We start from the raw sequence: 26855 nt of genomic DNA, 5'->3' as shown, positions 1-26855 counted from the left end.
GCACTCCAGCAAAGTCTTCAGAAGCATGGAGAATGATCACTGAGTTTTCCAATGAAATGCTGCGATATGCACAGAGATTAATGGTGAATTAGAAGATATGTGTTGTAGGCCTAAAAATTAATCCAATCAGGTTTGCAAAATAACACACCAGCTGTGCCAAATGGAAAACCTGAATTAAAAATGATTGATGCATTGTGGACTGTTAATCTGATAAGAATGTGTTAGAGTGTTAATCTGGCATGTACTGTAAGTGCTATCAAATATGACACATTTGTTGTTCTTGTTTTTTTTATTTTTTAAACAACCTCGTTCCAGGATGTGCTGAATTATTTTACCATCCTGAATTACACCTACACATGCCTAATTTGAAATAAAGATGAACAAATTCTAACATTTTAATATTGTGTTTTGAATGTTGATTACAATCTGCATGCACTGCCTTGCATGTATTAAGAAGAGGAAGAAAAGCTTGGTTTTATGAAACTTTATGTTGCCACACATGTAAGCAATATTAACTTCAAAATGTGACATGCCATGAAGCAATGTCAATTAATGTTTAAAACAACATTTTTAAGTGTCACTAAACTCAATTTAAATTGAACAACTAAACCACGGCTCATTGAATGACCCAATAGCCAATGTTTTGGTACCTTACAAGGAAAAGACAAAACTAGTAAAAATTATCTTTGGTGTTTTTGAAGGAGAGATCTTGTCACAATGCAATTTTTATAACCTTGAATTGTAAACCATTTCAGATGTTCTAAAGATTCCTTGACCCAGGTGTCATGAAAACCAGAGAGAGAGATGAGCATGTGTGCAAACATTTTTTAAAAACATTCCAATTACCTTCATGGGTTAGACTATTCTGTAGTGAAATGACTGAATTGGTTATTATTTATGTAGCCTACCATTGGGCCATAAAAAAACTGTGCCCATATTCTACTTGGTCCCCTGTGCATTTGCCTGGATTCACAGTCAACACAATATTCACAGTCAATCACACTGAGTAGAGAGAGCCATCTTGTGGCGGCTCAACATCCCACTGCATGAGTGTAACCTTTATGAGTAGGCTATGGGATTTGCTATAGTTATTATGATAATCTAAAGACACAAAATATTTGGATTTATTTCAAGATTAATTATTATTTTCCAAGTTAATCCAAATGTTCAAATTAATTAAAGAAAAGGCATTTGTAGCTTTAGAGGATTTTGGCTATTTTAGTGACGACACCATAAAGACGACACCCTCAACGTAGGCTGCTCTACGTAACTTTACGGTACGCTGTGCGTGCGTGTCGGATGACAAACAGGGACAGATTTCTGACAGTACCGACTACAAAGTGCCATAGTTTGCGATTGCTATTCCAGAAAGAACACGAAGTAATGAAGAACTGATGGAGTAAACTGTTATAAAACATAATGCGTTCGTGTCATTAACAGGGACCAGCGACTCACCAGGATATGCATGAGATGGTGGACGTTGTCGACTTTGAAGAGAAGAGGTTCAAGAAGTCACATTATTGCAAAGACGGGAATCGCAGGACCGAGAAACGGGAAAGTAGCTGTTTTCATGAACCCCCCAAAATAGTTGAAATGTCACTATAAACGAACCTGACTCAACACAACTTGAACATAGCCAGACCACACCACGCATTGGACTATTGGGAGCTTTTTTTATATAAGGTACGTGGAATTATCATAAGTCTAAATTAGTTTATTTTCAGCACCAGCGAGGCAACCAAATGATTTTGGTGATAAAAGTGTAGTTCGAGATGAGTGTGCGCGCGTGAGTACGTGTGCGCGTGTTCCACATTTTGGAGTAGGGCCCCCCTAAAGAGAACAAGAATTTGGGGTTAGGCTATACATTCTTTAACACTCAACTGTTCCGCCAGTCAGCGAATTTCGGGATGAAATCAGGAAACAGCCCACTTCTGCTTTAGTTTTGTGACCGTTGTCTTTTTTTATGAAGAGATGGATCAGACAAAGACATGTTGTTTTTGCTTATTGTGGATAGCAGGGTCTTGTATCACGTGAGGGATTAGCAAACCAGATGGCTACTGTAGCAAGCTAAGCAGTTAGCTTTCATGTTGATCAGAAATAGATTAGTGTCATTAGGTAGCCTATCATAAATCACTGTTTAGCATCCTAGCAAGGCACTTATGAACCAGTTGCGCAATTGATCGTTCTCCATGTCTTGTTATCACCATATGTGCATATACACCATTAATGTTAAGCTATACATTTGACAGATATTATCGTTTCAGAGTAAATCAGCATACAGTCTATGATTCTTATTGCAATCCTAATTTTGTAGACGTCAGCACTGTGTGCTATAGATAGGCTACACACACCTACAGAAATTATTAAGGGACGTTTATGTCGTTTTACTACGCATTAGCAAGTCGGTTTCTATTGCTAGAGCAACATTATAACAGCAACTATCATCAGATTCATTCTAGGTGATTTCTGATGGGACTCAAACTCAGGGAGGTCACTGAACTTAGCTATTGGCCTCTGTGAGATATTTAAGCCCTGTCTTCATACCACCAAACTGACTAGAGAAAATCAAAATATTTGATCTTCGCCTGAACTTTAGACCCGTTTTGGTCTCAAACACTCCTAAAAAAGTAACTAGCCTTATTTATTGGTTGGTCTCTGGGTGAAAGAGCACTGTTGTTGACTATTGTATTTTTCACTGTGAGCAATAGCCTCCTGGCTGTGAGCAATGGATTTGTCATCATCTAACTGGCGTAGTGATTTCCCCACACATATTTGTTTATTCCTTCCCTCAGGAATCACTGAGGTTAAATGTCTACAAGATGACCGACTGAACCTGCTGTTGTAGGCTACACATAATTCACTCTTTCTGACTCAGAAAGTTACTCGGAAGCTTTTTTTAATGGAAATGGAATGGACCAAATCATGGCACTGTAGTCACATTGTCATCATGGTTATATGTTGTCCAAGCAAGATCACCAAAGCTCAACAACTGCATCCCTAAGGTACATAAATGACACAGCAAAGATGTGTCTTTGTAACATTGTAACATTTGTGTGATGTGCTTTCATCTCCTCAACTGCTTACTGAGGTGAAACTAGATGCACAAAGGATTTTTTTCCGTTCTTCTTGAGGGGGTTAAAGACTGAACAGCTTTTTAAAGAACCCGTGAAGAACTTAATTGGCTAAAAGGAAATATAGCTGATACTTCAGCTGTTTTTTCTCATGTTGTAAAACTCAGCTGGATGTCGCGTTGTGAAATAACTCAGTCACTCGAAAGTACATAAGTGGCTTTCACAGTCACCTAAATGCCACAAAGGTCTTGGGGCTGCTGCGTCATCAAAGCTACAACTCCCTTCATAGGAGTAGGGATTACCAGGGCCTCTTTGATGCGCCCCTGCTATTCAGATTTCAGGCATGGGTATTTTCAACTGAGTACTCCCTAGGCGCATGTCAGTCAACTGGAGCTGACCCTGAATTTCCCACTGCCAAGTTGACCCAGCTGCAGTATATAAAATGTTAATTATTTTTGGTAAGTCCAAGCTAGTATCCATTTTATGTCACATCCTCATTGTTGCAGTATGTGTTATAGAATAATAATAAACATCTGAATTTGGTCAGATGTTTATACATTACCTCACATGTAAAAATCCATTATTTATTTGCACCTTGAAGTTTACATAATGTGTTTATGTTGTGTGGTTGTTAATCCAACATGCTGTATGCATAGAATTTCCATGGCTGTGATGCTACTCGTTCGGTTGTTTACAAAGCTTTTTCACGTGCCCTTTACTCCGTACACATCAGACTAACCGCAGTCGTTTAGAGTAACGGTCGTAGACACAGAACCAGACATGATTTGTGTCGTTCAACCCTCAGTCTCTTCCTCTCTGGGCTATATTTGCCTTTTGCTTAGTTTCTGTCTTTCATTGTCTAGCTTAAGGTGCAAACAGTCTTGTCTGTCAAGAGGTTGTGGCTGTTGCTTCCTTCCTAGTGTCTGGTGCACTCTCATGCTGAGGTTCACAGTGTCCTGACAGATGGGGGGTTTCTGCCCCTTCCTTACCCTCCGGCTTGTTCTTTCATTGTGTGGTTATAAAACACGCTGAATTTGTATTGAACTGCAGACAATCACATCTGTATGTTTGATCCGTTCAATTTGTGGTGCTACAGTTTTTTTTGAAGGCTTACAAATACCAGCTTGGTTTAAAACATACATTTACATAATACAAACTACACTAGTGTATACATTCACATAATCCAGTGCGTTGTTGTAGTCTTTAGATGTGTAATAAAAGAGTGTAATCAGTGCCTTTGGATCTACCACAAGCCAAGGTTAAGCTTGTTTTGGTCATTGTTTTTACCAATGGAAACCAGGTTCTCAGAGCCCACAAGTGACACTTTGTGGCAAAGTGGAGCTAATCTATCCAATTAAACAATTAACTTAGCCCATAATGGTCTTTCGAGGTACAGACGCTTTGCAGACGTTGAGGTACTCTTGGATTGTTGAGTTAGCCCAGTAGATAATTAACTGACGGCGCTGGTGATCCAGTTGCCAAGGAGAGTTGGCTGTAAGGGCGCTATGTGTGGTAAGGGGCGGATGGGGGTGGAGTTAAGTTGGGGTCGTCAGCTTTAGAGCAGATTTCAGACCAGTTTCTCATTAGTAATCTAGTCAGCATCCATATGCCTGTGCATGGTGTACTTGCGGTGTGCTGCAGTAGACTAGGTTATGAGGACACTTAAAGGGACCCTTGTGTTTATCTAATGAGGCAGTTAAAGGGGCTGTTTGTGACAATGCTACAATGTTATACATTACTTCACCAGCCAGATTTTGTTACACATTTGCTTATTATGTACCTTTGGGAGGTGTGGCTGTTCTGTTGAGTTTAGACCTGAGCACTACCTGTGCACAGATGCAATCAGTGCTGCTGGTCTAGTGTCAGTGGTTCTCAGTCATTTATGGCCTCATGTCTCTGTGGTCTGCAATAGTGAAAGTATTTCTGCACTCGCACTGCCCTGTCCTTTCTGGGGAAGATGAATCATTCCATGACCTGCGTCCTTCTTTCCGACTCGCAGCAGCAGCAGCAGCAGCCCACACCGCTGGGGCTAAGCTGTGGTGGTGATTTTTGCATACTCAAAGTTCATGTTCCATACACAGCACTCAACACCACTTAATAGGTAAGTGTGTGTGAAGTTTGCATGCTTTTTTTTAAATGAATGCACTGATGGGAGCTCATTGTAACTACTGATACAGTAGTGGCATCATTTCTTTTGTTTTGTTGCTGCCATCATAGATGAGCCTTTTTCCGTCATCAATACTCATAAAAGGTCAGTAGGTCTGTTTATAATGTAATTAATGATTCAGATATTTTTTCACATCAAGGAAGGAAGTGGACCTAGACTAACATCGATAACAACTCCCTGGTAAGGGGAAATGATGCTGTCTGTCACCCACATTTACTGTAAATTCACATTTAGCATTTTTCATTGAGCAAGCACTTTTATCCCAAGCATATTGCAGTATTAGATGTTAGATAAGGCGAATACATCCATACCAAGTGTAATCGAAATACTAACCAACTTCTTAACTTTATCTGGGTATAAAATTAACATAAAAAAATTATTATTAGTAGACAAAAGCATAAATAATTTGGAAAACTGTGAAGAGTTTAAAGTCCAGGCACGGAATATAAAATATCTTGGTTGCTACATCAGCGCAGATAAAACACAACTCTATAGAGACAACTTTCTTCCATTAATTAAAGGGTTAATCAGTATTCATCAGTATTTCTGGGTACCAATCCCTGGCCTACAAGTAAAGCTACATTCTCTGTCTTAAAATGTTTCTGAATGGAATCACTTGCTAAGTCCAGCTGACAGGTCTCTCGGAGTACATTCTGCATATGTGTAGCACCTTATGTTACTGTTATCTGTACATCCTCAGAGAGGAGTCTGAATCACAGGAATTCTAAAGTAATGAACTAGCAGGGACATGCCACATTGCCAGTCCTGTTTTAGTTTCATGACAGGTAATGTCAGTTGAGGAGCCGCAGGTTGGCTCTTTTGTGTTTGTTTTGCTACTAAACTGTATTCTGATGACTCAGTGTTTGCCTCAGCAAGGGTGGCGTGATATGCTTTGTGTGGGTATTTCAGTGATGATTAAAGTGATTCAAAAACACCGCAATTAGTACCGGTAACAATATATATTTTTTCAGTTTGTTTTAACCAATGAACTGTACTGTATGACTGATAGTATTCTAGAACATGCTGATGTGCTTGGTTTCATTTGAGGGTGCCATACAAAGTGTTGTGTGTAACTAGCTTTACATCAATTGTAGATACTGTAAATACACACTCATAGTTTCTTTTAATCAGATACCAGTAGCCTCTCCACCAGTTCTAACACTTTTTGGTTGATGCCAGTAGATACTATTACAGCAAAGGTACAAAATATTTGCCTTTTACTTATTCATATGTAATTGTAGGTTGTTGTTGGATTTAGGTTAAGTATACATTTATTGACATTTTCATTTTTGATTTAAGATTTTCCCACAGCAGCAACATGAGACGTTTTAAATATATACTGCGTCCCTGTGGTATTTCTGCACCCCAAGGGAAAATACAATGCGTATATTCTCTGGTCTCTGAAACCACCTTGTCTCAGCAGATGAATGGGGAGGGGGTGGGGGTGCATAGATCTGTGTGTGTGTGGGGGGGGGTGGGGTGGTGGTGGCGGTTTAGGCACACCGAAGGCTGCAGCATCTCTGAGCAACCCCTGACCTGGAAAGACCTTCTTTCCTGTGCGCATGTTTCCACCACTTCCCGTCTCTGCACAGTCTGAGTATGTGGATGCCTGGCCCGTCGATTACCCATTACTGAATGGCTGCTCCCATTCGCTGCTATAATCTACTCTTATTTAGCAAGGGAACATGAATGCATTCTTTGGTTCTCTCCTCCGCTAATCACAGTAAAGCTGCAGATTAAGGAAGATTTAGTGTAGGGTTTTTTTCCCCACAAAGATGGCCATCTACAGGACATGCTGTAGCAGTGTAACTGGTGCCTGGGGCTGTTGCCATCACTGTTGAAGTCATAGGCTCGCCTCATCCCACATCAACCACATCCCCCTCCTTCACGGTCCGTTACCGAGCAAGCTTTTCCCACTGTTTAAACTAGTTGAACTATCAATATGAAACGATACAGTCGCTTTGAAAGAAAACCTGTTTCAGTAAACAACACCTTAGATACTGCTGAAGTACATTTCCATTCAGTAATGTTTTGACACCGTTTGAAAATAATTGTGAAAGCAAGGAAGGAGAAGGCTCTCTTGGTGTCTCATGCAGAGCACTTTGGAAATAGGAGCTGTGAGGAAGGTGCAGTTCAAACTCCACGCAGCATTCCATTGGGGCTTGAGTAGTGACCCATCCACCTCCCGTCCCTGCCCTCCCTTGGACAAGGCTTCCAGGAATCCCCGGCGCTCCCCAGGAAGCCTCTGGATTCCGACACAATCTTAGGAGCTTAAGAGTCTGAGACGTGGAGAGAGCGTAGAGATCTGTAATGGCCACCCAGTGAAAGCTGTCTGCTGTCAAACATTGCAGCCTTAACTGAAGCTGCATGTGCATTCTAAAGGACAGACTCTAGCTTGGGGTCCAGGCTCAGCCTAACAGCAGACAGGCCCATCTAGAAGAGAGTGCAGTCAAATTGTAGAGTGGTGCTGCATATTTAGCAGGAAAGCTACACTGGATGGCTGCCAAGTCATTCCAGTTAAATGATTGAGGAAAGTGAGAACTGTAATTCAGATTAAATTGAGTCATTGTTGTGATGCAATTTACAGTAGAGTCAATTTTTTTATCCATGTCTGTGCTCCCTTGTAAACAGCTGCTGGCATGGTCTCTGCGGTTGAACTTCAGCGCAAAAATTGTGAGTCACATAGTTTAAATGGGTTCATCCTTGGCCTGTGCTATAGCTCTCCACTAAACATTACATGAAAATCTGCTTGGTAGTTTTTGCATAATCCTGCTGACAGACAAAAAAAAATACCAAAAGGTAATGAAAACATCTATATTGAAGAGGTTCATTAGGCCTACTGATATACCATTTCTACTGTGTCTCTGTAAAGGCCAATAAGGTAAATGTATTGTACTTGTCAGGCACAATACATTTACCTTATTGGCCTTTACAGAGAAACAGTAGAAATAATGAAAACATCAGTCTAAAAGTTCATTTTCATGTTTATGAAAGATACTTTATCGAGGGCCTCTACAAAATATACTGTATTTGAAATGTAGAATTCATAGATAGATAGATAGATAGATAGATAGATAGATAGATAGATACTTTATTGATCCCCAAGGGGAAATTCAGGATATTGATTCATATTGTAGTAATTGTTATTAATACATATTATTGTGTTTCTTGTCATATGAACATTGGGATTGCTCTATCTTTCTCTCTCTCCCTCTCTCAAAGACCGCTTTTACATTATGGAGCATTCTGTACTTTGTATTGACTCCCTTTGACAGCATTAGGGAACACACTTGAGCCTTTTTCCCTCACCCACAGAAACCAGTCCCAGCGACCTACTCACATGAACCCTTTCCCCTACACTCTCTTGCAAGTTTGGGCTTTGTTTTCCAAGGCCTCTCTTCCATCATCTCCAATCACAGCTTCTCCTCCCACGGAGTCTGTAAGGGAAAGAGCACAGTATGTGTGTGTGTGTGTGTGTGTGTGTGTGTGTACATGCGTGTGTGTGTGTGCGTGTGTCTGCCTCTGCTGCTATGGCTGCTGCAGCGAGGCAGGAACCAGCCCTGTGTGGGAAAGGTCATGTCTGATAGCTGATCCGACTGCGGGATGTGCTCAGACAAAACCAGACACGCCACATCTCAGCCCTGAGAAACAGGTGCTTCTTGGCTCTTGACGCTTTCCCCCTCTTCGTCTGACTTTTCCCTCTATTTCCTCTTCTTTATATTTTCTCTTTCTTCTGATCTTTCCTTTTCTTCTTTTCCTTCTACCTCCTCTTCTTCTTCTGTTCCTCTTTTATATTCCTCCTCTATTGCTTCTCTCTCTTCTTATTCTTTTGCTTCTTTTATTTACCCTCTAGTTGTTGCCCCCTTTTGATGTTCTTGTCGTCCATTCTGGCATTCTTGGTCTTGTTTTTTTCTCTTTCTCAGTCCAAACCAAAATACTCTTCTGTGTACACACGTGCTGGAGGCTACAGGGGCCTAATCCTTCCCTGCTCCACTCTCAGACCTCCTACCGGCCCACCTTCCTTTCCTTTCCTTTCCCCAGTACCGCCCGCCCAACCCCCCTCCGCAGATCCTCCTCTCCACTGCAAGGCCTCTAGACCCCCCCGCCCCCCCCTAAGCCTCCCTCACGCATCTCTCTGAATGGCCCCATGTGTGACAATAACTTGAGGCTCTCAGTTCGTGGCCCCTTGCTGGGGAGCGCCATGTGGGACCGAGAGAGAGAGAGAGAGAGAGAGAGAGAGAGAGAGAGAGAGAGAGAGAGAGAGAGAGAGAGAGAGAGAGAGAGAGAGAGAGAGAGAGAGAGAGAGAGAGAGAGAGAGAGAGAGAGAGAGAGAGAGAGAGAGAGAGAGAGAGAGAGAGAGAGAGAGAGAGAGAGAGAGAGAGAGAGAGAGAGAGAGAGAGAGACATATCTGTAGCTGCACCACTGTGTTGTTTCTCTGAGAATTACTGTGTGAAAGCCAGGCCCTTTGTGAGAACATTAGGATAATGTTTCATGGGGGGAAAGTAAAGCAAACAGAAAAAAGTGAGAGTGCGTTGACTCATCGATTGTCCTCCTTGTTGTGTCCAGCAGGAACGGCGATGGCGTTGGCATGACGGGGGAGCCGGGGACCACGTAGCGACGGCGCCCGCTTCAGAGCCATGGAAGATTCCTGGACGTCAGTGTTGACGGTCAACCCGAACGAAGGCCCCAAGCTGTGGGGCGAAGTTGGCGGCAGGGAGAAGCCCAACGGAAAGCTGTCTCCGCCCAGCCAACAGTCGTCCCCGGGGCAGCCCGAGGAGGAGGTGGGCCCGGAGGACAAGATGGAGCAGGGGAGCACCGGGGAGGAGAGCAGCTGGCTGGAGGCCTCACCGGAGCAAGAGCAGGAGCAGAGCTTAGACAGGGGAGCGCAGAATGGGCACGCAGGCGAGGAGGATCTGCAGGAGAAAGGCAGCTCTGGCACCAGCGCCAGCCGCAGCACGGGCAGCCCTGCGCCCTCTAGCAGTGGCACAGGTGAGACGATACCAGCTGAAGCCACTGCCCCAACCCCTCACCCTACATCCAGCCCAAATCGTTCACACTGACTCGTTTTTTCACCTCCAGAACACGAGTATTCCAAAGTAGTAAGTGTTGTGAGGTAGAAATTGTTTGTGTACATGTTGTTGCTATGATACGTTATATTTAGCTCAGGCACGCAGCTAAGCAACAACCCAAAAAATGCAACGTCAAAAGTTTTTTTTTTTTTTTTTTTAAGTATATTTTTTTGGGCTTTTATGCCTTTAATGCGACAGGATAGTGGAGAATGACAGGAAGTGAGTGGGAGAGAGAGTCGGGGTGGGATTCGGAAAGGAACACGGGGCAGGAATCGAACCCGGGTCGCCGGCGTACGGTGCAGGTGCCCCAGCCAGTTGCGCCACGGCTGGGGCCTCAACGTCAAAAGTTGAACTAGTTTTAACTTTAAACGCCTCACGATTTTAGAAGCTTTGCTTTTTTCCTACTTGTGCCCAGCTTTTGTAAACGTGAGACATGTTGCAACGGTCAGTTGCATTGTTCCATAGGGTAATAATTGAATTGGAGCACCTGGAGGTAAAAAAAGCATGTCAGTCTGAACGGCCCCTACCTCGTTGTAGCACTCAGACATACTGTTCATTCATTCTTCAGACACTTTTATCCACAGCAACGTACAGCACAGTACAGATGTACTGTCCACTTGGTATCAATCCCGTTGCCACTGTATAGGATGTTAAAACCTTCCTCCCAGTTAATGTACAGAAGAGCGTACCATACCTCACACAAATCATGGGGTTGAACCCAGTGACAACCCATAATCCGTAGTGCCAATCTAAGTCATCTTTAGTGATGTGTACAAGCATAACTCTTAACCTACCCTCATCTCATTAACCTACAGGCCTCACCCATAATCTATCCTTGACGAGTCTCATCATAACCTCTAACCTCTTTACACAGGGCTTAAAACTTCTTAACCTATCCTCGACTAGTCAGCTGAGTCACATCATAACCTATAACCTCTTTACACTTCTTAGGCACTGTGTGCACGTGTAGGCAGGGTTGTCTTAAGGTTTAAAGATAGGTGTTTATCTATAATTGCTTTGGAGATTGCTGATAACGTCACGCACAGAAGTTTACCCTGCCATAAGACTTGTTTTACACCATAGATAAGCATATCAGCAGATGCTCGTGAAAATGACTGATGTTAATTTGCAGTGCCATACCTCAGTATTGTAGTGAATATGACACAACGGTTGCTGTTAGTCATGTCACGTTGAAGCTCAGACAGCTCAAGCTCTTGCACCCCTTTCTCAGAAGGTCTCTGCCAGCTGACTGAAATAAGAAGCCTTCCCTTCACCTTTCACCCACACTGGGCCTGTCAGGACGAGTGCTCCTTTAGTCCCCTCTGCAGGCTAGCAGGGAGACCAGGACGAGTGCTCCTTTAGTCCCCTCTGCAGGCTAGCAGGGAGACCAGGACGAGTGCTCCTTTAGTCCCCCCTGCAGGCTAGCAGGGAGACCAGGACGAGTGCTCCTTTAGTCCCCTCTGCAGGCTAGCAGTGAGACCAGGACGAGTGCTCCTTTAGTCCCCTCTGCAGGGAGACCAGTACAGTGTGTTTAGGAAAGTGAATATAGTCTTTTAGTGAGTATTTTTACTTTTACCGTTGCTACAATAAAAATGACCTGTCCATCAGAGAATTCTTATTGTAGTGCTGTAATTTGGATAAAACAATGTGGGTTATTATATATATATATATATATATATATATATATATACACCTCACTGCACTGCCATTACTACTGTGTGGCCGGAAAGTCTGGTAATGCACTACATAGTGTTGGTGTACTATGCAGAAATGTGACCTTTCTAACTTTTCAACACCCTAGTTACCCATTTAGCGGAATATTCGAACATGCAGGGCAGTCCGATAGACTTTCAAGGAACTCTGCATGGAACCCTGATGAAAGTACCCATTCAATACCTACACCATTGAAATTATAGGCTGTTTTGACTTAGTGACTTAGTATCAACTATTTGAATATGTCCAAAACTTCTGGTATTATTACATGTTCCTAGATGGTTTTACATGATGCAAAATGGCATTTTTTTTGCTATAATGATTTGGGTGTTGTCTTAGTGAAGTGTAGACTTGGAGTTAGGAGTAATTCATGTGAATGAGCATGGAAATGCACTGTTCTGTAGTGAAGCTCAAATGCTGCTAATGGCCAAAAGGCATCTGTCAGAGAATACAGTATGCAGAAGACTGTATGTAGGTGTGTACAGTACAGCATGCACATTTACTATAGATACAGGCCTGTGTTTCTGTATTCACCAATATAGAAAACAACATTCACCAACACCAAAAGTTAAGTTGATTGAAAAGCGATGCGCTGGTGCAGGTGTGAACAGTATGGCGGTATGTGGAGAGGGCAGAAGGGCAGCGTGTAGAGAGTCTAATGAGCAGCAGTTTCTGGGACTGAAAGAAAATGTCTTTCTTTCAAACAAATACTACCTTGTTTGTTTTTTTCCTTTGTTCCAAAGGTCAGTGTAAAGAGTGCTCCTGTTACATGTCCTGAATGAACCATTGTGACTAACTGTTTGTAGTTTGTGCAGCTTATACAAATGTTGCCAAAGCCAATGGCCACCTTTGCGTCAACGACGAACGCCCTTTGAACTGGTTTCAGAGGTTCCATTAACAGCGGCCTGATTCTCTTACACTGGAAATATAGAACATAAGCCTGGCAATTCTCTTTATTTTTCGAATTCCATCTTCAGTTGAGGTCCTCCGACAGTTGTTATGTTAAATAATTTAATTTGTCCCTGTCTGTGCTTGTTTGTTTTACTTTCTTTTTTTCCCAAGACCTGCCAACACCCAGAGAGCCTTTATGCTGTTCAAAACCAGGGTAGAGTTTCTGCATGACATCCTTAGAGATAGATGTAAGGCGAATGAGAGTGAACATGTGTAACATACTATGGCACCAATAGAAGATCCACACACGCACACGCACACACACACACACATAGACTCTCTCTCTCTCTCTCTCACACACACAAACACACACACACACACACATCGAATCTCTCTCTCTCTCACACACACACACACAGACTCTCTCTCTCTCTCACACACACACACACACACACACACACACACACACAGACTCTCTCTCTAACACTCACACACACACACAGACACTTAAGGTTAGTTCTTCTCCTCCAAAGCTCGCTCACTAGCCGGAATGTTCCGGTGCGGAGTGGCGGCTGTTGATGTTTGTTTTGGCCAGCCTGAGAGGGCCCCCCTCATCAGCTGCCCAGCAGTGCCAAAACACTGAGCTCACACACACACACACACACACACACACACACACACACACACACACACAGGGTTCAGCAGAGGAGAGGATCAGCTTTCTCACAAACACCCTCGTGGGGGAGCGATCAGAGGGCCCTGGGGGAACGCACTGTGCTGGAGGGTGATAGGGTTCACCTGGGCTCTGTGACAGGGACCCAGCAGCAGGGAGCATGTCTGGTGGAGGAACGAAAAAGCTGGAGCGCTCACGCGAGTGTACGTGCCAGAAAGTGGTTGTTAGAATGGAGTGACCTCAAATCAACCTTTTAATTTCTCAAAACCGAAAGTAACAGAAGATAGTAATTACCACTACACCTCTCAGATGTGCATTCATGAAGGCCCGGCGAAGCGCTCTCATGGTTGGGCATGTTTGTGTGTTCCTGTGAGGGCCCTGGGGTTTATTTTGGGCACCCGTTTCATGTTCTTTGGTGTGGCGGGGGTGTGGGAGGGTTTCAGGTAGTCACGGAGCCACCCGGTGGGGGCCTCCCCAGGGCCCGACCCCGAGCTGACCCTTGGCTCATGTGACCGGTCAGTCTAGCTCCCGTCATCGGCCTGACGCTGCATTGTGAGACACAAAAGACTCTGCTCCTGCTGTTGTGTCTGAGGCTGTGGTTCAGGAGAGAGTCTTTCCCATGCTTTCAAGATGAGGATACGATGAGGGCAACGTTTGGAGCAATGTTGGCGGACAGTAATTATTATTATTCTGGGGCGCGTTGAGTTGCTAACAATGGGAAATGCAATTGCTAACAGGTTAGTAACTATGGTTTTGGGAAACACGCTCCTGATTGGATGATCACAGCAAGTTACATTCTCCATAGTTAAAAAATTACGAAAAGGACATGATCACATAGTTAAAAAATTACGAAAAGGACATGATCACATAGTTAAAAAATTACGAAAAGGACACTAATGGTGCATTCATGTGACCTGGGAATATTAGGGACTGTCCCCATGATTGTGTTGTTTTTCATGTGCTTTGCCGTCGGGATGTGTGAAAAACATGGATGCCACAACAAAAGTTAAAACATTCGCTCACTAATCTTAAATAAACAACTCTATTTGCTTAAACGAATGGTGTAAGATGCTTGGGAAAGAAGGATGTGCAGCTTTCAAGTGACAACAGTGGAATGAGCTACAGCATGACGACAAAAGTAACGACAAGCCCACAACTGGGCAACTCTGTTAGCAAACTCTTCCCCCAGTTTCCCACCAGTTATTCCCACATTAGGTGACGTCCACGATGACGTTTTCACTGGGAAAAATGATTTTCCCATGTGCATGAATGGACCATAACAACATCAGTCAGTAACATTGCCTGGCAACATTGCTCAAACAGTTGCCCTGTGTGTCCTCACGTTTAGATATGAGACAAGGGGAGAGAGTGGGTAGAGGACTGCACTGTATACACAAGCTTTTGAATAAACACTCACCCATATGTACCTAAAGGGACGTACTTGCTGTACCTCCGAAATATGTAATCATACTCATCAGTCACAAACACATATCACACTTGCACAAATGTTCTCTTTCTTGCGTGCATATAAACGCAACACGCAAACGCATAGTGGACTCACATGCAAACACACATGCATGTGCGCGCACACACATGCACAAACACATTCTCTGCATGCCATAGCGTCCGTGGGGAGAGTCTCTTTGGCGAGGTTTTCATCCTGGTCTCGGCAGTAACAGGCAGGATCTATTTTATGACCTCTGCCTGCCAAACGCTCCGACTCACCCTGTAAATCTGCACAGCTCCACCGCTCTTTTTACGAGTCCTAATTTTACGGCTGTCATAATTCCTCGGGAGACACAGTAGCCTATGTTTGGGTGGGATAGTGCGAGTGTCTTGAGATTAGCAATGAGGTGATAATGATCATTTTTAAACCATGTATCTTGTTGTCGATCATCAGTCGGAGATTTGAAGTGCTTCATCCCGTCCTATAACGACTTAATCTTACATAACTAGTATATTTCCTAAAAAAAATGAGAATACCTGAGCTTATCATTGGGGATATCCTATTAGCATTGCCAGCTCAGCATTGTTCCTTAGCAGCTTTGACCTCTTTGAACCTGTTCAGTCATAACTTATTCATGAAGAGTAGCCTACGAACTTGGGAGTCCACTGATTTTGACACACGACTGTCAGATATTATTTCAGTGGATGTAAATAAATGTGTTTGCTGTCAGGCTATAACAGCTTAATATCTGTGTGTGTGTGTGTGTGACTGTTTTATTGTGTTTGCATAGCCTACCGTCAATACAGGAACTAGTGGTTCTGTCTTGTCTTAATATACTTTCCCATGACTTCTCTCCACCTTGAGAGCTTTTATTATCCTGCCATTTGTCTGAAAGCTGCTGGATCAGTTCCTTCACTTTGATTATTGTTGACTTTGTTTAATAATTTTAATCATATATCATGTCTTTCATATGTAGTTATACTCTCATTTTGTCATTGTACCATTTAATGAGTTTAACTCTCTAAAATGCAAAATAGTGTCATTTGTAAGATAGCAAAAAGGACATCAGCAGTATTTTCATCCCTTATACTTAGAAATTCTCTCCTTAGCAGGAAATTTAGTTTGGGAATTGGGCTGTCTAATTTTACCATCATACCGAGATTTTTTGAATCCTTGTAAGTTAACACCGCATATCTTTGTAAAGAAAGAGTTGATGCCCTACCTGTCTCTCTTTACCTTCTATATCTCTCTCAACTCTGAGAGACATTATTCACACACATACAGAGATGTTTTAGTTATCCTATCTTACTGAGTACTGTCATAAGTAAGCCATGGAGATAAAGCCCTGTGTGTTGTCTCCCTAGCAGATCTGTCTCAGACATCTCCTCCGTCGCTCACTGACCAGCTGCTGTTGGGTCGGGACGACGCGACCGGGATCAACGTCGAGTGCCGTATCTGTGGTGACCGGGCCTCAGGCTTCCACTACGGAGTTCATGCCTGTGAGGGCTGCAAGGTGAGGACTTCTCTCTCACAACCACTCTGAACTGTAATTTATATAGTGAGTTATATCCCTGTATTACAGTAGTATACTTACAGTATGCAACATCCACATATGGAAAAAGTGTATCCAATAAAATGTTATACACAGCAACACAGGATTTTTAATATGATCTACCTTGTATATTGAAGTATATTGTTCCATTTTAGTATGACGTACGTACATGCAACAACATACAAGTCAAGTTTCAAGTCAAGTATTACATGGCAAGTGTGATCCCTTTATGAGATCTTTTCCATATGGATATGTATATGCATTCCATATGTATGTACCTCCAGTAATGCAATTTTAATGAGCTGGAATCGTGTTGAGCACAGCTGCTGAACTGTCTATATCAGTTCCTGTGTGGCACCACACTGGCAGGCCAGTATATACTTTTATGATATATTGGCTCTTAGATCACTAAATAGACTGTAGGGATTAGAGTGTTTAGAGTGAGAGACACAGTCTCACTATCTGACACCTGTCCTGGCATGCGTTAAGAGCAGTGTCTTTCTATCCACATACATTTTACATGGCAGTAGATAATCCCCAGGACTATGGTCTCCTCAGGTGAAATGTCCTGGGCCCCCCGGTAGGCAGACAGCCCATGGCGCTGGGTCCCTTGGTCAGCAGATGACCTAGGGCTCAGGGTGAATCAGACCTAACTTATCTATCTCAGACCAAAGCAGGGAACAGGGATAGATTAGATATCAGGATATCAGGGCTCAGTGGACACTGATGGTTACCACTGCTAACATGTGTTCTAACGTCAGTTTATGAGGAATTTTGATCAACCTTATGGATACATTTAGATAGTTTAAAAGGATTGTTAACCTGACTCCTCATTGGTAAACAAATGGTTACTATATATTGTAGTATTATAAGAAGACCACTGTTTCACTTCACATGGTTCTTCTTGTGGTCTAACTGCTCTCGTCCCTGTGCAGGGCTTTTTCCGGCGGACCATCCGAATGAAGCTGGACTACGAGCGCTGCGAGAGGAGCTGTAAAATCCAGAAGAAGAGCCGCAACAAGTGCCAGTACTGCCGCTTCCAGAAGTGCCTGATGCTGGGCATGTCCCATGATGGTGAGAGAGAGAGAGAGAGAGAGAGAGAGAGAGAGAGAGAGAGAGAGAGAGAGAGAGAGAGAGAGAGAGAGAGAGAGAGAGAGAGAGAGAGAGAGAGAGAGAGAGAGAGAGAGAGAGAGAGAGAGAGAGAGAGAGAGAGAGAGAGAGAGAGAGAGAGAGAGAGAGAGAGAGAGAGAGAGAGAGAGAGAGAGAGAGAGAGAGAGAGAGAGAGAGAGAGATGAATGTGTAAAGAGATAAGAATGAAAGACAGAGTGGAAGTTGTAAGGATGAGCAGAAAGAGACAGAACAATAAAGGGGAGATCAGGATAGGACGGCAAGGAAAGGACTAGACAGAAATAATAGGCTTTTTTGATCAGCCTACTTGTTATTACACAATAATGTATGATTTTATTAGATCACAACTACATCAGACCTACAGTATGAATCAGTACTGACAACTAGGGTTGGAAAATTAACGGGAATAAACTGGGAATTTTTAATATGGCAAGTTAGCCTATAACAGGGAACTTAAATGTAGTGGACAAAACCCCATCTTGCAGCATAATAGTTAAAACAACCTGATTTAATGCAATTTCAGTCGAATTTCTACCCTGCACATACGTCAATCACATGCACACAGCAATCAGAATAGGCTAACTTGTGTGAAACTGGTTCCCAGGTTAATTTCCCATGGAAAGTTTACGGAAATGTACCGGAAATTTTCCACCACTTTGCAACCCTACTGACAACACCAGATTATTCATCAACAGTTGCATCAGAATGATGCAGTAGTCTACATGTTCTCTGTGTGGGTCGCCCATGATTTATTTGGAGAATAGAGGAAGATCAGAGAGACGCTGCGTATGTGGTTTAGAGAGAAGACAGAGAGGAGGAAAGAGAGAGGAAGAAGTTAAAAAGCAAAAGAGGGGGAAGGGTACAGGACAGATGAGGCACAGCACAGCACAGCACAGCACAGCACAGCACAGTACAGGAACGTGTACATGATGTGCAGAGACAAGGAGGATCTGCAAAACAACAGGTCCAAGACATCAGTTACAAGAGCAAGCACAATTGTTTTGATTTTGTGAAATTTATTTCTCTCTAGTTGACCATACAGGAAGCTTACTCATGAAACTTATTGGAGTATTTATGTGTGTGTGTGTGTGTGTGTGTGTGTGTGTGTGTGTGTGTGTGTGTGTGTGTGTGTGTGTGTGTGTGTGTGTGTGTGTGTGTGTGTGTGTGTGTGTGTGTGTGTGTGTGAGAACACTGTGATGAATGTAAGACAGATGGTAAAGCTCACACTTCTCTCTCTCTCTCTCTCTCTCTCTCTCTCTCTCTCTCCTTCACTCTCTCTCTCCTTCTCTTTCTCTCTTTCTCTTCGTTTCTCTCCCTCTCTCTCCCTTGCACAGCGATCCGGTATGGCCGTATGCCAGAGGCAGAGAAGAGGAAGCTGGTTGCAGGACTCTTAGCGGGAGACGAATGCAGTCAGAACTCTGCAGCCTCGGACCTCAAGTCGCTGGCCAAGCGCGTCAACAACGCCTACCAGAAAAACCTCAACATGACCAAGAAGAAGGCCCGCAGCATCCTCACTGGCAAGACCAGCTCCACCTCGGTAAGAGCTGGCATGGCCATACACCTGTATCAGAAGAAAAATGCAACACTATAAACCTCACAAAAAAACAAAGTTATGCTAGTTAAAATTTTAGACATACTGTAATATCTTACAAATGTAAAGTTAATGTTAGGGGTAGGTTGTCCTGCTGAAGTGAAGTCATAGGTTAAAGAGTGAACAAAGAAGCTTGTCTGACCTCTGAAGCCCCTGACACTGCTATTTTATTGTAGCTTTTAGAACTGTTATGCATGTATAATGTCATTAACTGGAAATTGGGGCTGATGTCGGTCCAAGAGCTAGCTTAATGCATCCGTTTGTGAGAGCTCTGTATCACTTTCAGTTTGCATTTGGTAAATTAGTGACTGTTGCTGTTTCACCCACGGACATTTATGTTAAACGGTCCGATACAAACAACAGCATTGGCTTCAAAGGAAATTACTTCAAACATTTAACTGTATGTTACTGTAACTTCACAAGGTACATGCAGTCAATCAAAGTACACCAGGTTTCAAAATACTGGCTATTGTTGACATTACAAAAACTGCATAGACATTTATGTTTCAGTTGTACAGATATTTGCATGTAAAACATGCAATCCACCGTTTTTACATTAAATTTCTTGGTTGGGAACTGTATGTCCACATGTAATGTTCGCATTCAAAAGCATTCCAGTAAAAAGCAAATCAGTTTTTTTTCCTTTACTGTTTACTGCAGGAGGTAGTAGAGTAGAAATACTGTTTACAGTATGATAGAACAGAAAAAGTTTACAGTATTGCTTACAGTGAACAAAATATCCATGAAACACACAAGAGCATTCTGAACAAAAATACAACAGCAAAAAGCCCAGATAAACTAAAAAAGCACAAAATTACTGATATTACAGTATCCAAGGTGATGGGATAAAACCGCTTGGTAGCAGAAGCAGAGCAGAAGCAGAGGTTTATATATGAATCTAAGGTTTGGAATATTGTTTTTGCTATTGTGGGATGTTGTGTGTTAACATTTGTAAATACTGCAAAAACAATCCATAATTTTGTTGGGAGCTTGTTTGTTAAGAAAATGTAAGCATTGTGGAAATGTGTTCACTGACTGCATATTGTGTGAAAACGACATGAAATGTGTGAATGGTATGGCCACAAAAGACCGATGCTGTGCTAATTGTGTTTATAGTTTGGAAAATGTGACAACTGGTTAGACAAACGTTTGTTAGCGACTTTTAATAGAATTAAAAATGAAAAAGCAAAAATGATGTGTTCATCAGCACGTCGTGCATCGATCATTTCTGAATTTTTATGGATATTTGCGTTTTTTTCTACAGCCATTTGTTATCCATGATATGGACTCGCTGTGGCAGGCAGAGAATGGCCTGGTGTGGAACCAACTGATAAACGGGGCTCCCCCACACAAGGAGATCGGGGTTCACGTCTTCTACCGCTGCCAGTGCACCACCGTAGAGACGGTGCGGGAGCTCACCGAGTTCGCCAAGAGCATCCCAGGGTTCGTGGACCTCTTCCTCAATGACCAGGTAGCTATTCTGTTCACACACTAACAATTGTGTGGTCAGGGACGACACTAAAATGGCCAGATCTCTCAACTTCACGTGCATTCCTATTTCTATCCAACACACCACAGTCTACTCTCTTCAGGGGTTACACATTTACTATGGCATAGCCTAATACATGGGTCCTAAGTCTGGTTAGGGCAGGGGTTCCCAACCTTTTTTGGCAGGTGATCCTATTGATGATGGCACAAAACTTTGGCGACCCCAATCATTCACAACATGATAGAAAGTGCATCTCATCTCCACTGTAACATCCAGTTGAGAGCGGTATTTCCCCCAAATTTCCTAGCAAGCTAATTTGTTTGTTTGACTCGTTGCCTGGTCGTTTTGCTACTTTGTTTGGAATGTTGATCAAGCATTAATACCCATGATGATCTCATGCGGGATGTCTATGTTCATTTTTAGGTTGCATAGCTAGATTGTAATGAAGGATCCAATTAGTTACTTAACTTGGATATCATGGGGGTTCTCATTTTTTTATTTTATTTATTTATTTAAATTTATTTACATTTATTTATTTTTAATTTATTAAATGTATTAATTTATGTATATATTTATGTAATTTACTGGTCAATTGTTAGATACCCAATAACTCAGCCGACCCCATTTGAATTTCAGGCGACCCCACAGGGGGTCCCGACCCCAAGGTTGGGAAATGATGGGAGAGGGTAAGGAAGGGTAGAAAGGCTACAGATCAGAAGCTTCCTCTCAGCTTCCAGACATTTCAAGCCCTTTTCCTGCCACATGTCCCTTTGATGTTTTTCCTGTGTTTCCATGCCACTGTTACCACTGTTAACATACACTTGCTCTTGGGAAGGTTTGGTTCAAGCCCTTGGCTCCTGGTACTAAAAAAAAACAAAAAACTTTCAGTTTCTCAGTTATTCAGATTTCCCATTTCCTGTTGTTCACTAGGTGACGCTGCTCAAGTACGGAGTGCACGAGGCCATCTTCGCCATGCTGCCGTCGCTCATGAACAAGGACGGGCTGCTGGTGGCGAACGGGAAGGGCTTTGTCACGCGCGAGTTCCTGCGCAGCTTACGGAGGCCCTTCAGCGAGATCATGGAGCCCAAGTTTGAGTTCGCCGTCAAGTTCAACGCGCTGGAGCTGGACGACAGTGACCTGGCCCTGTACGTGGCGGCCATCATCCTCTGTGGAGGTGAGGAAAAATGGCTGGATGTTTATGTTCCTGTTTATTACTGATTCGAGTGTAGTGCGATGTATTGGGCAAGGTTCCCACGGGTCCGTCAAATCTCTGTGAAAATGTGTGACTTTGACAAGAAAAAAAAATGCTTTTTTGGATAAATATACATGGGTCATTGAAAACACTTGAATGTATATATACTGCTCAAAAATATTTAGGGAACACTTACAGTTTTCCACAATTGTTAAAACATAAGGTTTTTTTGAAACCTTCCACCCTTTTCTCCATTCTCAAACTACATTCACAAAGTGTCTGACAGTTGTTGCACTCGCCTCAAAAGTTTTACTTGTGCTCAGAACCAAACAGTGTCAGAGTACCGATCCAGTGTATGATTGAAGTGTTCCCTTAATTTTTTTGAGCAGTATATTTTGTTTTAGAAAAGGCCACGTAGTCTAACACAGCACAATTGAGTAGTGTAGAGTGATCTCAAGGGGGTCAGAGACCCACACAGAAACAAACACTGTATCTGTATTTATCACACACACACATTAGGGTGAAATAGTCCAACACAAGAAAGACACCAAGACTCCAGGATGCAAATAAAATGGCCTTACATGAGTTCAGTACCTACAAATTAACCACCACTCACCAAAGAACAACATTGTGTATACACAGCACAACCCAACTGGACAACATGTTCTCTTATACACATGTTTTACACTTGCGTTGCAAGTTGATAGATGGCAGCTCCCTGCACATTTTGAAGTTCATTATGGAAAGCCCTTTTGGTCCTTTAAATTGTCAGATTGTGTCTGTTTTATTGTCATTATCTCATTTTCACTTCATAAAACATCAGGGAGCAATATTATTTCTTTTTTCCATTCCTCTGTTTGGTACTCGGTGTAACAAAAGAAGACAGAAAAGTTTGCATAATTAAATGCTTTTGAATTAAATGTTTGCTGCATATCGCCTTTACTATCTACCCCCCTTTTTTGACAACTGACATATCGGTTTTACATATCAGTTATCGGACTCCTTTTTTTGGTAATAATTGAAATCGGTATCGGCCCTAAAAAAAACACATCGGTCGATCCCTACTCTTAAATAGATAATAGAATAGAAACACAAAAAAGAAATATAATAGAGAAGAAAAAATATTCTAAAATAATCACATTCCCAGAGTAAAATAATCCACTGACCGTGTATCATTGCGTGTGCATTTCTGTGCATCTGTGTGCCTCCAGACCGACCTGGGCTGATGAACATCAAGCAGGTGGAGGTGATGCAGGATGGCATCCTGCAGGCTCTCAACCAGCACCTGAGCGCCAACCACCCCGACTCCAGCTACATCTTCCCCAAGCTGCTGCAGAAGATGGCCGACCTGCGGCAGCTGGTCACCGAGAACGCCCAGCTGGTCCAGAAGATCAAGAAGACTGAGTCAGAGACCTCGCTGCATCCACTACTGCAAGAGATCTACAGGGACATGTACTGATGGCAGACACAAGGGGCTCAGAGACCCACACACTGACACAAACACCCTCTGGATTGATGTGCTGACACGCACATACAGACACACACACACACACACACACACACACACACACACACATACGTGTGAACTGGATGTTTGCTTAGGAAAGGTCAAGAAGCGCATTTAAGAAGAAGGAAGAATAGTAAAAGAAGAAGAAAAAAGCAACTGTCTACCCCACAAACCAATGCAATTCTTTTTGTGTCATAAAAGATGATGTCTATTCTCGTAACAGATGATTGTGGTTCACTATTTTTATACTGCAGCTCTTTGTAGCCTCCTCCCTTTTGGAGTCTTTCTATTGGTCAATTTTTATTAGTCTTCGTCTGTCTGACAACTTTTACTACTGTAGAGGATTTGAAATAAGACTATGCATATTTTGTTTCACCAAATGTTCGAAAGGTCATTGAAATCAAAGACTTACTGAAACTATTAGTTGTTAATGAGAACTGACCCAACGTCAGGCAATAGCTTCAACATTTCTCTGGGTGTATTCTAATAGAGAACAAACCCAGAGTGTATGCAATCACTTTCTCCCTCCCTGCATCCTTCTTCCATCCCTCTTTCACACACACACACACACACACACACACACACACAAACACACAAGAAAACTCTTGCTCTCATGCCCTCAGATCTTTGCAGCACACACACACACACACACACACACACACACACAGAGAAAACAAGAAAACTAACCCCAAGTCCAGTGTATCTACGGTATAGCACTTAGGAGGTAAAATATGGGAGTATGGAACATTCATGACAAAAGAAGGACTTTAGCGAGGGGGTCAGAGCTGACTTTGCTATCCTCGTCCACAGTATTGCTTCATACAACCTCCAAACCTCAGTTTTGTTTCCTTGTCTCTTTGTCTTGTTGTGTTTTGTCATGTGATGGGTCTATTTCGTAGTTTTGAGGATTGTTAATAACAATGCTGTGAAGGAAAAAAAACTTGATCACAGGGTCTTGCTAAATGTATCATTACCTGATTTATCAGTTTACTCAGAACTGCCGTTATTTCATCCTCAATTTCACATCTGGGTCCTTCATGTTAAGTAACTTGTAGTAACTATTGCATTGGATAGAGCATAAAGCTGCTGTATGGGAATATGCTGTTTGGAATACTTACTGTAGATTTGATTATTATCCCCAAAATAGATCCCCTATGAAATATATCTTCTATTCTCCCCCGATCTTTAGTATTCAACTTAACTTTCAACACAGTCTGGCAATGTTATGTAATAGATCAGGAAATGACTTGTCTGATGGGCACCATCTTACATTTAACGCTTATATGAATTGTTTAAATGTTTAAATGTTAAACATTTATACGTATCGTTTAAATTAATTTATAACAGATGGTGGAGTGAGATAAATCTTGCAGATACTATTATTGCTAGACCTTCAATTCCATCTTTCTCCACACCTCTGTGGCCCTTTCTCTCAAGCCCTGTCAAAATGGTGCCCTGATGATGACCATCATCTCCTCCTTTTCATATGTCATAGGTCTTCTTAGTTCTCATTCACTAACTGCATTTGTTTGTAAAAATCCTTTTGGGAATATACTAAACGTTTACTAAATCCAGGGTGTCTTTCTGACACCAGTGTCTTTTCCAAGGGTGCCCGGACTCCAGAGTATGGAAATGAACTAGTTTTGAATGAATCATAGCCACCATGGAAGCAAAGGAGATCCATAGTCATTTGTAGTAACATTCACACCTCCTCACGTTACTTGGGTTTGGTCCATCGCTTTTTCCCTCACAGGGTCTTCCAAGCGAAACTGTATCCACTTCCATGAATTGAATGAGTAAGTGAGGCCAAAGGTCTTACTCAGTGGGGCACGGGTAACTCAGTGGCTTAAACACACTGAGCGTCAGGCCTCAAGGCAGGACTAAAGATGTGACTAAAGACTAAAGAAAGCTAAAGCTGTGGCATCGTGTTCTAACAGCACATGCTGTTCCCCTCAGGCTTTTTCTCCCTTAGTTTAACTCAAGGTGTGCCCTCATCAGCTGTAGACTTCCATACATTCTTGTCTAAATTGGTCTTTGTGGTTGTCAGTTTATCATGTTAGAGCGATTATCTTCATGTGCCATGACATGTTTGAGGACTTTTGGTTTGTAAATGCGTCATCATGCCAAGGTGAGGTTACAGCAGTGTGCTGAATCATTCACATCTCTTGATATTGATCTATTGTTTTGTTTTGTTGTTATGGTGACTCTCGGAGGCCAGGTCTTGAGTAAGGTGCTGGTGCATACTCCTGATTGGCTTAATAAGATTCTGAGGTTCCGTGTCACAGTTGTAGTGTCAGCAGTCTGCCACCAAGTTGACGTAAAAAAGTACATTGTCAGCATGTTTCCTGCTCCTCAGTCTGGTGTGCCTGTTACATTTCATTTTTTTTCTCAGCATTTCAGTCCTATGCATCATTTTCTTCAATCCTATGCACACTGCACAGCTGTGGATACATTACATTTACACAAAGACAATACTATGTACACCTACTTCTTGTATTGTCTATCTTTGTGGGCCTCCGGATATCTTGGTATGGTGCTGCTATTTATCGTTTGTGTTATGTTAGCTGACATAGTTACCCTTCCTGGCCTCCCGCTGTGCAGATAAATACATACTTTCTCTATGAGCACTGTCAGTGTACAAAGGCCAAGCTGTGAACACACAGTGGTGGACACTGTGGCGGTCTCTTATTTTGTTTTATTTGTTTTTTTTTTCTGTTACTGAAATAGAACAAAGTTACAATTGAAGATTACCACAGTATAATTTCTATCCATTTTATGGAAAATGAGTAAAACTTTTTACAATCTTCCATTGCCTGGTGTGTTAATTTATCCGTCATTATTTTTGCTGCATTAATATATTATTGGAAAGCCAATCCGCTAATAATTTTTGAAAGCTTCCAAGCATGCAGGAATTACTAACATTTTGCAGTTTAGTGTATGATGGATGGACAGATCACGTAACCTGTCGTTCCCAGTAACTGCTCAGCCTTTGCACAATGTGGTTCTGTGGTAAGAGATGGTTTCACAGCGTGATGTCATCAAGAGAAACTTTATTACCACAGAATCTTTTTTAATGCTACTGCAGAGAGCAGTGAAGGACGTTTACTAACCCACTGTCTGTCTGTGAGAGCTTGACTGTGACGGTTGTTGTGAGTTGTTCAGAGCCCTGCGCACTCAGGCCTCAGTTTCCTCTCCTGTCATGGTATTTCCTCAGCGAGTTGCTGCTTGGCGTTTGAACCCTGGGAGCTGGGCAGCAGGAATGTGTTCAGCAGATGTCTCTCTCTCTCAACAATGCGACCCCAAGGGTACAGCGCTGACCTTTTGCCTATTGTTTTTGGGCCGGACACGTGGGGTCTCCATCGCAG

General features: G+C 42.5%; 2 protein-coding genes across 4 annotated transcripts in view; both read left to right on the top strand.

The window, feature by feature from the left end:
- The window catches only part of def6b (DEF6 guanine nucleotide exchange factor b), an 11821-nt gene extending 11422 nt beyond the window's left edge, over positions 1-399 (top strand). For both annotated transcript variants that reach the window (XM_076267519.1, XM_076267520.1), the window contains exon 11: positions 1-399. This exon is cut by the window's left edge and continues 622 nt beyond it. The gene's annotated coding sequence lies outside the window, so the exon portion shown is untranslated.
- A 911-nt stretch (positions 400-1310) lies between these two features.
- On the top strand, positions 1311-26297 carry pparda (peroxisome proliferator-activated receptor delta a). Of its 2 annotated transcripts, none has more exons than XM_076269034.1 (8): positions 1311-1683; positions 9808-10227; positions 16399-16544; positions 17519-17657; positions 19046-19248; positions 20567-20773; positions 21722-21965; positions 23195-26297. In XM_076269034.1, exons 2-8 carry the CDS (start codon positions 9876-9878, stop codon positions 23440-23442), a joined length of 1539 nt encoding a protein of 512 aa, XP_076125149.1. In that variant the 5' UTR covers positions 1311-1683; positions 9808-9875; the 3' UTR covers positions 23443-26297. The 2 variants fall into 2 exon arrangements, with proteins under 2 accessions (XP_076125149.1, XP_076125148.1); XM_076269033.1 differs by having other exon boundaries at positions 16396-16544.
- The last annotated feature ends 558 nt before the right edge of the window (positions 26298-26855 follow it).

Source organism: Alosa pseudoharengus, unplaced genomic scaffold (genome assembly GCF_046254945.1).
Source record: "Alosa pseudoharengus isolate Yale_2024_CS ecotype anadromous, Long Island Sound unplaced genomic scaffold, YU_APseudo_1.1 YU_APseudo_1.1_scf_5, whole genome shotgun sequence".
Lineage (NCBI taxonomy): Eukaryota > Metazoa > Chordata > Actinopteri > Clupeiformes > Clupeidae > Alosa > Alosa pseudoharengus.
This window is presented reverse-complemented; position numbering and strand designations above follow the sequence as displayed.

Bases quoted from the DNA above. Each gene is read 5' to 3' on its own strand.
- pparda (XM_076269033.1), top strand. From the start codon at position 9,876: ATGGAAGATTCCTGGACGTCAGTGTTGACGGTCAACCCGAACGAAGGC. The intron at 10,228-16,395 runs GTGAGACGATAC...TTGTCTCCCTAG, and splicing joins GCCCTCTAGCAGTGGCACAG to CAGATCTGTCTCAGACATCT. The intron at 21,966-23,194 runs GTGAGGAAAAAT...GTGTGCCTCCAG, and splicing joins GGCCATCATCCTCTGTGGAG to ACCGACCTGGGCTGATGAAC.